Source organism: Rhincodon typus, chromosome 12, assembly GCF_021869965.1.
Source record: "Rhincodon typus isolate 14 chromosome 12, sRhiTyp1.1, whole genome shotgun sequence".
NCBI lineage: Eukaryota > Metazoa > Chordata > Chondrichthyes > Orectolobiformes > Rhincodontidae > Rhincodon > Rhincodon typus.
In genome coordinates, this window is record NC_063343.1 from 71,025,053 (window position 1) to 71,037,356 (window position 12,304).

At 45.3% G+C, this 12,304-nt stretch overlaps 1 protein-coding gene across 3 annotated transcripts; it reads right to left on the reverse strand.

Annotated features, from left to right (window-relative positions):
• Positions 1 to 217: 217 nt before the first annotated feature.
• Positions 218 to 11,908, reverse strand: LOC109919476 (protocadherin-1). Of its 3 annotated transcripts, none has more exons than XM_048603838.1 (3): positions 11,420 to 11,908; positions 5,964 to 8,966; positions 218 to 973 (listed from the first exon to the last, which is right to left on the reverse strand). In XM_048603838.1, exons 2-3 carry the CDS (start codon positions 8,940 to 8,942, stop codon positions 878 to 880), a joined length of 3,075 nt encoding a protein of 1,024 aa, XP_048459795.1. In that variant the 5' UTR covers positions 8,943 to 8,966; positions 11,420 to 11,908; the 3' UTR covers positions 218 to 877. The 3 variants fall into 3 exon arrangements, with proteins under 3 accessions (XP_048459795.1, XP_048459796.1, XP_048459797.1); XM_048603839.1 differs by lacking the exon at positions 11,420 to 11,908 and adding an exon at positions 10,931 to 11,049; XM_048603840.1 differs by lacking the exon at positions 218 to 973 and adding an exon at positions 1,266 to 1,828.
• Positions 11,909 to 12,304: the final 396 nt, after the last annotated feature.

Sequence of the window (12,304 nt, forward strand, 5' to 3'; positions counted from 1 at the left end):
GTATTGTGAGATGTCATACACCTGTGGTCATTGTTTGCTCTTCGGCTTCTTGTAGCTAAAGACAGACAGAGAGGGTTAGGAACAGTCTCTTACAGACTACAGAGTGTGTGTGTGTGTGTGTGTGTGTGTGTATTCAGGAAGACGTAAAACAGCCTTCATTATAGTATCAGCAAATATTGCTCAACTTTTTATTTTACAACGACACAATGAATTTCATAGAAAAATACCAGCAGGATTGATTACATCTCATGAGTCCATCATTCTCTGTTAATAGACTGGGGCTACGTCAGTGCTGGTCTGAATAATTTCATTTAGAAAAGGGGTTTGGTTCAAAGTGATTACTGATGAAATCAAAACAAATGCCACTAAAAATGAAGCATCATTTATTTATCCAGTGATTATATTGACATGTGAAGTGTTGTCAGGAGATGTTGTCATGTGGGGCTGGACAAAAGAGGGTAGTCAAAGATAGCCCAAAGCTGAGTTAGCTGATCAAAGTCCCAAGACACAGGCAGCGTTACCAAAAACTCTCGTTTCCTGCAGTTTTAAAAAGCAGCGGACCAGCAGTATTTGCATACGTTATGGCTCAGTTGCTGACTAGAATTGCGTTTATATGTAGAAAATAATATTTCATCCATTTCCACCTGAACATCTGGAGAGACCCCTAAAAAAATCAGAGTCAGCTCATTACTTCAGCTTTGCCAGCACTAAATTACCAGCCTTTCAAGGACATGGGTGACACCACAGCCTGCTGTAAAACACAAGGTGGAGAGTATCAGGTGAGCAATCACCATCAAATTGCAAGTCTGGCAGTTCTAGATTTTAACCGAATCAATCCCTTCAGACCGGGCACTCTTCTCTAACCAGAAAAACAGAATCAAATCGCCGCCAGCTGAACCTCTCCACGCATCTTCAAGGTCACTATCACAGGACATATCTTCAGCTGGTTAATTTCATGTTTGTCATCACAAATCTGAAAAGCAGAGGAAACGCACTCACTTTCTCCAGATACAAGGATGAGGGAACAAAATACTGATCTTTCCAGTCTTCTTCAGCAAACTCTTTGGGAAAGCGTAGCCACATTTTTCGGCTCCTCCGCTACTTTTGGTTTTGGTATTGATTACTTTCTCATTATATCACATCCCAGAGTTATCCACCACCCCAAAATCCTATCTCCAAAGTCGAGATGTGACCTTGCACTTCAACTTCCCCTTCCCCGATTAGGATGAGAAGGAACTACTCTCTTCACTGTGTCCTCACACAACCACATCAACTGTCAATTCTCCGACCCCCAGTGAGGTCCTGATATCGTGTTTTAAATGGAAATGTAAATCAGGCAGCACTACCAAATCCCCTCTCTCAACGTTTATTGATCCAGCTCCTTTTTGAACTTAGAACTAAATCAAGGACTCAACAACTTGTTCTTGGCAGTCAGTTTCATTTATCTGATGGACTTATTAAGTTTATTTATTGATAATAAGATCCCTGTTGAAAATATTGTACAGATCAGTAAGCATGTATCTGCAAAAGCAAAGAACTAGGAGGCAGTGCATGCATTTCAGTGATAATCAATAGAATACAAATGTCAAAATGTGGATTTCAAAAGAAAATTCTGAAATAAAAAAAAAATTAATATTCCAGTCCTCAAGTACAATTTGTGATTGAAATTCAAAATGTTCCAGCGATGGGTTTGTAAACTGCAGCATCTCACTGGAAATGCAGTCTTCAGCAATTTGGTGTTCAGTTCAGCAGAGCTTCAAACCACCTTCCAGCACCTATTACAAATTCGCACATTTCACACAATGCCTGTGCAGGGAGTGTCTATAGGCTATTTAAGCACAAAAATATCACAAGTCACAGTAGGCACTGGGGTAACAATCAAGAATACAAACACTGGCTCATTTTTCTACTGGACAGCTCTGAGGTGCTGAGGCTCAATAATCGCATCTCTTTTTTGCCCTGACTGGTAGTGACTCATTCAGACCTCTAGACAAATCTGAGTTCCATCAAATGATCAATCTTCCAAGTCAACTGCTCAAGAAGAACCAGATCCTGCTTGACCTGGTGTTAAACACTTTGACTTACATCCCAAACATCAATAAGATCATCTAATTCCACTGCTACTCCATCTCATTCCCTCATTTGCAGATAATGCTTGGACACAACCTTCCTATTAGCTAACCTGCAGCTCATTCAAAACTGCAAATCCATCACATTTACCACTGCTGACCAACACTTTCTCCCTGTCCCTCATCATATTGAATTTATTTTCATTTATGAGTTATGGGTACCACTGACTAGGTCAGAATTCAATGTCCATCCACATTGTTGTGAATTTGCAGTCTCATAGGATTTATGGACATTTTGAGATTAGGGATACTCAGCATGGTCTTGTGTGAGGAAAATCATGTCTCACAAACTTGACTGAGTTTTTTGAGGAAGTTTGCAAAAAGGTTGATGATGGCAGATTTTAGTAAAGCCTATGACAAGGTTTCGTATGGTAAACTAAGTAGTAAAGTGAGGTCACATGGGATTCACGGTAAGCTTGCCAACTGGATGTATAATTGGCTTAAAAGTAGGAGACAGAGAGTAATGGTGGAGGTTTGCTGTTTGGACTGGAGGTCTATGACCAGCGGTGTTCCACAGGGATCAGTTCTGGGCCCTCTTTTGTTTGTCATTTATGTAAATGATTAGGATGAGAATATAGAAGGCATGGTTGGTAAGTCTGTGGATGACACCAAAGTTGGTGGCATAGTAGACAGTGAAGAAGGTTTTCTAAGATTACATCGGGATCTTGATCAAATGGGTCAACGGGCTGAAAAATGGCAGATGGAGTTCCATCTGGATAAATGTGAGGTATTGCATTTTGGTACAACAAACAAGGGTAGGGCTTATACTGTTAATGGTAAGGCCTTGGGTAGTGTTGTAGAACAGAGGGAGCTGGGATGCAGTTGGCATCACATCTAGACAAGATGGTTAAAAAGGCATTTGGCATGCTTGCCTTCATAGCTCACTCCTTTGAGTATAGAAATTGGGAAGTCATGTTGACGTTTTACAGGACATTGGCGAGGCCTCTTCTGGAATACTGCGTCCAGTTCTGGCCACCCAGTTATAGGAAGGATATTATCAAGTTGGAGAGGGTTCAGAAGAGATTTACCAAGATGTTGCCAGGTATGGAAGTTTTGAGTCATAAGGAAAGGCTGGATAGGCTGGGACTTTTTTCACTGGAACGCTGGAGGCGGAGAGGTGACCTGATAGTAGTTTATAAAATAGTCAGAGGTATAGATAGAGTTGATGATAGTTGTCTTTTCCGTAAGGTGGGGAATTACAAGACAAGGGGGCACATTTTTAAGGTGAGAGGAGAGAGATTTAAAAAAGACATAAGAGACAATATTTTTTTACAGGGAGGGTTGTTTGTGTGTGGAATGAACTTCCTGATGAAGCAGTGGATGCTGGTACAATTACGTTTAAAAGACATTTGGATGGAGAGACGAAAAGGAAAGATTTGGAGCGATGTGGGCCAGGAGCAAGCAGGTAGAAATAGTTTAGTTTGGGATTATGTTCAGCATGGACTGGTTGGACCGAAGGGTCTGTTTCTGTGCTGTTTGACTCTATGACTCTGTGTAGACCAAAGCAGGTAAGGACCAGATTTCCTTCCGGAAAGGGCATTAAGAACCACTTAGCTTTTTTACAACAGTCGGCAAAAACCAATGACATAATCACTCATTTTTTTATTACAGACTTCTTTAAAAAAATACAAATTTCACCATCTGCCATGGTGGTATTTGAAATAATTTCCCCAGAACACTGAAATGGGGTCCTGGTTTGCTCACCCAGGAACATCACCGCAGCACCACTGCCAAACCCTTGACCCCGTGGAATTCTTTTACAGCTCATAGTCCTGAAACCATTTTTGTTTCCTCCCCTCACACCTTCCACTCTCCAACTCTTGCCTCGAGTGTGCTCCTACTATCTGACAAGAGGCCCCCAGATCACAGCCCCAAACTTTTGAACCTTCTCCTCTTCACTTTTACTTTTCTGTTGAAGTGTTTCGTCAGCAAAGCAAACTCTTCCATCACCATCGGATTCTGTAATCTGCTTTTTCCCTATCCCTGCAAAATTCCTTGGGAATATTCAATACACCGTCTCAAAGTCTTAACTGTGGCTCACAAATATCTCACAGGGCTTTTAATCAGAGTCTCTGGCTGTGGGTTTAAATCCCACTCCAGAGACAGGTACAATAATGCTAACGATGATGTTTTAGCACAGCACTGGAGGTGTTATACTGATGGAAGTGACATCCTTTGGAAGAGAGTTTAAGCCGATCTTGCATCTGCTCCCTCACTCAGAGGATAGAACAAATCCCATTGTCCATCTTTCAAAGGTTTCCCATTCTCACAATTTGCCCGACTGTCTGGGCCACTACTTATCCCTTAACCAACATCACAGAAAACAAACACAAAAATTATTGATCATTATCGCATGGCTGCTTCTGGAACCGTGCTGTGTGCAAATGTATTTTTCCTAATTTAAATGCACCTTAAAAGTACTCCTTGGCACACTTTGTTGATATCTTCATGGGTTATGAAGGATGCTCAAGCAAATGCAAATTTGGCTGTTCTTTATTTTTATATTGTTGTTGAAAAGCTAAGTACTGCACCAGCTTATGTCCTTTACTCGAAACGTCATTGAAGAAACTCACTAATTTTCACATTACATTTACAGATTGGAACTAAATTACAGATTACAATAGTCAAAGCAACGGATTATTAGAACTGAGGAGAGAGTGAACCTATGCACAAATATGATGTTCGGCAATTGCCTAGCGCATACTATAAAGCCACACTCCAGGCTAATGCATCAGCACTGACATTACAGGCACTTAACATATAGCAACATCACCAGAAACTATCTAACATCATTGGTTTAGGCAAGATTCCAAATTCAGTCACTGCATTATACATCTATTGTACTAAAGGGTTACGTACTAATGAAAGTATAATTTAGTACTATCACTGGGAGTATCTATATTATGTGATAAATAACATAGTAACAGGAATGTTAAACTGATCTGTACCACCACCAGAAGGAGACTGTTGAAATTTCAAAAAAAATCTGGTGTTCGACAGAGCACTTAACAAAATGATATCGTCTGCAGTGAAATCTGATAAGCCAGTTTTTTTTTAATTGAATCTGCAGCATTATATCTTCCTGCCCACAGAAACAAAATTAGTTGAAATGCTCTTCTTAAAAAAATTGTGTTGATTCAGCTCCTTTGCTTTTGCTCAAAATGACAGAACTGGATGCTGACAAAACCCAGTTCCATTTTAAAAATAAAACACAGTTCAACCTTTAAGCACTGCATTTGCCTTGCTGTTTTTTTTACACAAAGAACCAGGTTTACAAAGGCACTTTACAGAAGCATAAATAAAGTCACATATTTATGAATGAGAAAAGGCCACATACGTATTGAAAGAGCATTGGTCAAAGAAAAGTCAGTTTGCCGAGTTGTCTTCGATCAGTTTAAAGTTCCGTGTTCCAGCCAGAATCTACATATTCAAACTTCAGCCATTTGATTGAAAATTATTATTTTCACACAATCGTTTCATTTCCAACAAACACAATGAAGTTGCATATTGGAAATGGTATGATTCTATAAGCTTTGCATGCTTATTTTAAGAACACATTATTCACCTAAGTATTGACATTATATAAGTGGAATCCAAAAGAACAGAAACTAGATTTATATTATATTGAGATCATCACACACAGACTTTATTTGTGAAAATGTGCATCAATGTGGCCACATTCCTTGAAAAAATACAAATGTGATATTTCAAAAAGGAATTTACAGAAGAGTTTAAATATCATTTAATACACAGTCAAGTCTGCCCCAGCTGAAACCATTGATCAAAAAGAACTCAGTGTGGACAAGTGACATTTAGAAGCATTTATAAGCCTACCTGCTTGTTGTACTTTGGAGGATTGGTCTTGTAACTGCAATCAGAGTACTGGTCGGAGCCAGTCGAGTTGTTGTCCCCAGTCCCAACGAAGGTGTTAGTAGCTGGAAGGTCTTGCACAACTTGGTGCTTCTTCCCAGCAGTGGGTGATTGTGGGTGCAGTTGAATGGATGGCAGTGGAGAGTTCGACCTGTAGTGTCTTCCAAGGTCAGGGCTCCCTGGGTTACAGTTTAGTGGTAGATGAATCCGTGGACTGTCGCTGCTGGATTCATTGATCAAGTTGAACTGTAATCCCCTTTGGGTTCCAGTCTCATCATCCTCCAGTGGTTTGGTGGGTTTTGGGGGTTTGTTTTTCTTGATTTTGTGCTTAGCATTTTTATTGGTCTGTTTTGGAGCATACAGATCCTTGTTTTCTTTTTTGCCAGCCTGATAGCCACTTTTGGCTTCCTTCTGCCTGCAGTAACGGATCAATACCACGATCACAATCACCAATATGACGGCAATAATCCCAGCGATCACTCCGAACAAGACGTTGCTTCGCTGCTTACTCTTCTCATACTCGGGATCTCCTGCAATGTCCACATCAAGTGGTGTGTTGAGACTGTGGCCCACCAAAGCCTCCACTTGGCTGACGTTTCCCATTGTATCATTTACATAAATGTGCACTAGTGCTGTAGCAAAACGAGATGGTGTACCTCCATCCTTCACCCTGACCACAAGCCTGTGCAAGCCGTAGTGTCTCCGTGAAATTTCCTTGTCCAACAATATGCTTCCATCATGAGAGATATGGAACAGGCCAAAGGGATTCCCACCTACAATACTGTATGTCAAGTTGGCATTGGTTCCAATGTCCATGTCTTCAGCCTTTACCTGCTCCACCGATGTCCCTATTTGAGCGAGGGGGTTGATATGCTGGAAGGAGGAATTGGAAGGTTGGGTGATGACGGGAGTGTTGTCATTTTCATCTAAAACGTTGATGGTGACACTGACGTAAGCTGACCTTGGAGGGTTCCCACTATCTATTGCCTTCAGCTGGAAGGTGTAGGTACTTTGACGTTCTCGGTCAAAGGAGACACGGGAAAGGATGGTGCCCGTACCATTTTGTATCTCAAACTCACCATTATCCGGATCCACAAAGAGAGATATTTGAGCATTCATGTCCTTATCTGCATCCGACACAGTGACCATGCCAACTGGACTCGATGGAGGGAGATTTTCTCGCACCGAGAAACTGTAGCTATTCAGCATGAATTTTGGGTCATTATCATTTTCATCCAGTACACTGACCACTACCGTGGCTGTACCTTTAAGGCTGGGGGTGCCCTTATCTGCTGCAGCCACCTTGAACTCATAATGCTCCTTCAGCTCACGGTCAAGAATGGTATTGACCCGAATCTCTCCAGTGTCTGCGTCGATGTCAAATAAGCCGCTGATGGAAGGGTCTGGCTGTAGAGAGTAGGCCAGCTCAGCATTGCTGCCACTATCAGCATCTGTGGCCTCCACTTTGACGATAGGAATGTACGGCTGGTTGTTTTCGTGGATGGAGACCCGGATGACATTTTGAGTGAAGATTGGAGGGTTGTCATTCACGTCTACCACCTGCACTTTCAGAGTGTTGCTGCTGGATAACGGTGGGTTTCCAGAATCGACTGCCACAACTTCAATCAGGTAATCCTGGACAGACTCGTAATCCAGTGGCGTGGTGGTCTGCAGGAAGAATTTCTTCTTTCTCTCACTGCTGGGCTCACTGGCTGGTTTCAGCTGAAAGGGTACGTCCCCAGCTACAATGCATGTGACAGCTGCGTTCTCACCTTCATCCCTGTCTGAAACCTGGACCAGGGCCACAGGGGAGTCAACAGGCACATCCTCATCAATGTTCGCAACCCCATCCTTGTGGGTGACCAGCCCAATGCCACGAATCTCAATGGTGGGGGCATTATCATTCTTGTCCCTGACGGTGATGGTCACTGCAGCCCTGTCCTGTTTGGGAATGGGGGCCTTGTCTCGGGCATGGACAAAGAATCTGAACTGGTTAATCTGCTCACGGTCCACCGGTCCCTGCACCGTGATCCAGCCACTGCTTTTGTCCAGCCTGAGCAAGCGGCGAGCACTCTCAGCAGCCTGGGCGAACGTGTACTCAATCTGGGAATTGTCACCCAAGTCCAGGTCATTAGCTCTCACCTGGAGGATGGAGGTGCCAACTGGGCTGTTCTCTTCCACCGTGCCTTCATAGGAGGACCGCTCAAACTTGGGGGCGTTGTCGTTGATGTCCAGCACAGTAATGCGGAGGATAGCTGTGCTGGCCCGCGAGGGTTTTCCCCCATCCACCACTCGGATGGTCAGGTCATAGGTGTCCCTCTGCTCTCTGTCCAAGTGCCCAGTCACTATCAGCTGGGGCAGCTTCTCACCGTGTTCCTCAGCTACCTGCAAGCTAAACAAACCATGGGCTTCATTGCCAAGAAGCTCATAACTGGCCACTCCGTTTGTGCCAGCATCACGGTCAGTGGCAGTGGGGATATTGACAATAGTACCCGCTGTAGTGTGCTCTGGGATAGAGATGGAAATAACCGGTGAGCTAAAGCTGGGGGTGTTGTCATTGATATCCAGAATATGAATCTTGCCTTCCATCAGTATCGGCACTGAGTTGAACAGAGTGTTGGTCACTGAGACCTCAAACTCTAAGAAACACTCCAGGGGTCTCTCACAGTTCATCTCCTCCCTGTCTATGGGGGTCTCAGTGGTGTACAGGTTCCCTCCAGTCTCGTCCACTCGCAGGTAAGGAGTGCCAATCTCCAGCTTGAACAGTCTGTTGATCTTGTCTAGCCCCAGGGTCTCACCCGGGTTCCCGATCAGGGTATTCGGCGGCTGTTCCTCTGGGAGGGAAAATTTCACCACGCTCTGTGCCTGACAAGGGGGCACGGGCCACAGTAGGAGCAGGAGAGAGAGGAGCCCCGCTACCCCCGGAGTATGGATTAGATCCATCACCTTCAATAAGTCCACTCTAATCTGTGGTAGAAGAGATTGCAAATCAGTAATAAAGCGAACATTTCAAAAAAACACACACACACTAATATATTTGTTCATTAAAATACCAATGCAAACATTCTGATTACATCCTGTCGACCGATGCATTTTAAAGAGGTTCCAGTCAGCCCTATCGATACTGTCATTAAGTTTGAACACAGAGTTATATTGTAGCATCAGAAATCCCCCATTTCCCAACTGCACGACTCACGGATTTATAAAGCAAGTTGTAAAATACTGCGGACCAGGCATGGCAAAAGAGATTGTTCCTGAGCCTGTCCTTTTACAAACTGCAAAGCACACTCACAGAGACAGACAGACAGATACACACACACGCGCGCGCACAAACACACACACACAGATACAGATAGAGACACACAGAGATACAGAGAGAGGTACAGACAGAGACAGATTTGCACATACAGAGAGAGACAGAGACAATCACTCATAGAGAGAGACACAGAGAGGGAGAAACACACAAGAGACATGCACAGAAACAGAGAGATTGAGAGAAAGACAGACACACAGATATGCAGAAGGAGACACAGGCACAAAGACACACAGACATACAAAGAGAGAGGCAGACACAGAGAGACAGAGGTAGCAGGCTGTGAGCGGCAGTAATTCCTAGATATTTGGACGCACTGTCTCACTGCTGCTGTGGTGAGTGCACACTCATAGGGAAATGAAACGCTTCAATCCTGGAGAGTAATTCTTCCCAGGGAGTGTTGGAGGCAGGAAGCTGAAGGAGGGTTTGAGGGAGGGAGGGAGGGTTTGAGGACTGTGTGTGTGTGTGTGTGTGTGTGCATGTATGGGTGTGTGTGTGTGTAGGTGTGTGTGGTTGTGGATGTGTAAATCTGTGTGTGTATGCATCTCTGTGCATGTGTCTCTTTGGGTGTGTGTAACGTGTGCATGTGTGTGCCTATCTGTGTGCGCGTATCTGTGTGTGTGGATGTGTGTATCTGTGTTTGTGGGGGTGTGCGGGTGTGGGTGTGTATGTGTGTGGCAGGGTGTATGCGGGGTGTGGGGTGTGTGTGTGTATGTGTGGGTGTGTGTGCCTGTATGTGTGGGTTTGTGTGTATGTGGGGGGGTGTGTATGTGGGTGTGTGTGTGTGTGTCTGTATGTGTGGGTTTGTGTGTATGTGGGGGTGTGTGTACGTGTGTGGGGGGGCTGTGTGTGGGGGGGGGAGGGGAGTGGGGGTGGCTGTGTGTGTGTGTGTGTGTAGGGTCGGGGGGTGGGGGCTGTGTGTGAGAGAATCCCGGGCAGGAGCTTGGGTGCCGGGTTCAGCGGGCAAAGGCAGGGAGCAGGGAGTCTCAGGGAGGTTGGCCACAGGTACATCCAGCCCCCTCCGGAGTTGGGGATAGAGCCCGGGAGGGTGCAGGTCCCGCGGGGTTGGTCAGGTCCCGATCAGGAAACCGGGGAGATCACAGACCCCACCCTGCGGGGCGGGAGGGGGGGAAGATCCCCTCATCACCGGCCCCAGGTTTCACAAGGACCCCTTGATCCCCAACACATCCACTCCCACAGCCCTCACCCCCACACACACACCCACACACAGTTCCGAGCCCCACAGCCCCGAACTCCCCAGTCCCGACCACCCCCCCTCACACTCCCACCCCCTTAGTCCTGAACCCCCACAACTGCCCCCATCTCTACACACAGAACCCTCAGTCCCCACACACCCACCCCTCAACACAGTCCCAGCCCAGGCTCCCTTCAGTTCCCACAGACCCCCCCACTCACACCTCTCCCCACACCACCTACCCCCAGGCTCTAACGCACCTTCCCCCTTTGCTGCTCCAGAGCTGAAACCCCACAGCGCGCTGCTCTCAGCAACACAATCTCCTCCTCCCAGATTAAGGCTGGCTCCAAACATTTCCAGTTTATTTTCTTTTAAAAGGAACACCATTAGCACCTTTTATTGCAACCTGCCCCTGCTCCTTACCTCGGCCACTGAGTCGGTTCGCTCACATCAGCCCGGCCCCACTGTCTCAGCGAGTTTGCCTCTCTCTCTATGTCTCTATCTCTCCTCACACACACTCCCTCTCTCTCTCTCACATTCTCCCTCTCTCTCTGTATTCTAGTGAAACTGAGTCACTGTCCGCGCTGCGCGTCACATACACACACTCTCTGTAACTCAGCCCCATCCAGAGGGAGGGAAGGGTGTGTGCTTGTGTGTGTGTGAGAGAGAGAGAGAGACGGGGCAATTGATTCCCTGAATCTTCCACACTTGTTTTCAATAATAAACTCTTTCTATATATATATACACACACACACAGATATAAAACCGCGGGGATAGCCGCATCGTTCTCATGATGAAACTGACATTGATGCAAATGAACAAAACTGGGCTCCTTTTAAAAAATATGCCCATTTATATAATTACAGAAAGACAGGAGCAACACATGATTGCAAGACTGAAATCTGGTCTTACCGCATTCCAGCAAATTCTCACTTCGGAGAATCGGAGCCTGCTAGATGATAGTTTCACCCACGTACACTTTCCGCATTTCAGAGAGAATATCCCCGGCCGTTCCCACTGTACAGAAGCAAAAACAGCGATAGCTGTGTTCCCCTGGTCTCTCTCTCTGTCTCCCTGTGTGTCTGTGTCTCAGTGCAACCTGATGGAGAGGAGTAGGGGATCTGACTGCAAGTACATTGCCAAACGGGAAGACTCCTGCTCGCTAGTTTCTCCCTGTCTTGAGAGGCTTGTGTGTGTGTGTGTGTGTGTGTGAGAGAGAGAGAGAGAGTGTGTGAGGGAGCTCTCTCTCTCTGCCTCTCAAAGCCTTCTGATGTTTATAGAGCGCCGGTCACAACCTGTTGCCTGTGTTCGAGAGGGAGCCACATTTTAACGAGAGAGGGCGCCATCTACAGACAGAGCTGAAAGACTCAAAAACCTCAGCAAGTCGCAGCAGGATTTCTACACAGCGACTCGAGTTACTGTTCCTAAAATACAATTTTTCCAAATGGAATTGCAAGTGTTTATTCAATTTACAAACATAAAGACCGCTGCTTTACATTGCACTGGAGTTTCCCCCACTGCTTTGCTGTTTGATAATTATTTTAAAACTTTTTTTGGTGGAATGATTCAAATGTTAGATTATTCGAGAAGGCACATGCGGTTATAAAATAATCGGATCTGTAAATTAAGCAGCATTTCAGCACTACCTCCTCCCCACACGCACACCCCGACACAACACAAGCCTTTCCCATCTTCTAAATAAACTGAAAACACTTGTTCGTCGGCCAGAGGGGGACCATCGCAAGTTTGTTCCCTGCTCTTCCCAGGCTTTGGGAAACAAGTTTCAGGGCGAAATCG

Bases quoted from the DNA above. Each gene is read 5' to 3' on its own strand.
- LOC109919476 (XM_048603838.1), bottom strand. From the start codon at position 8,942: ATGGATCTAATCCATACTCCGGGGGTAGCGGGGCTCCTCTCTCTCCTG. The intron at 974-5,963 runs GTAGGCTTATAA...TCTGCTTTTCAG, and splicing joins CTCCAAAGTACAACAAGCAG to ATTTGTGATGACAAACATGA.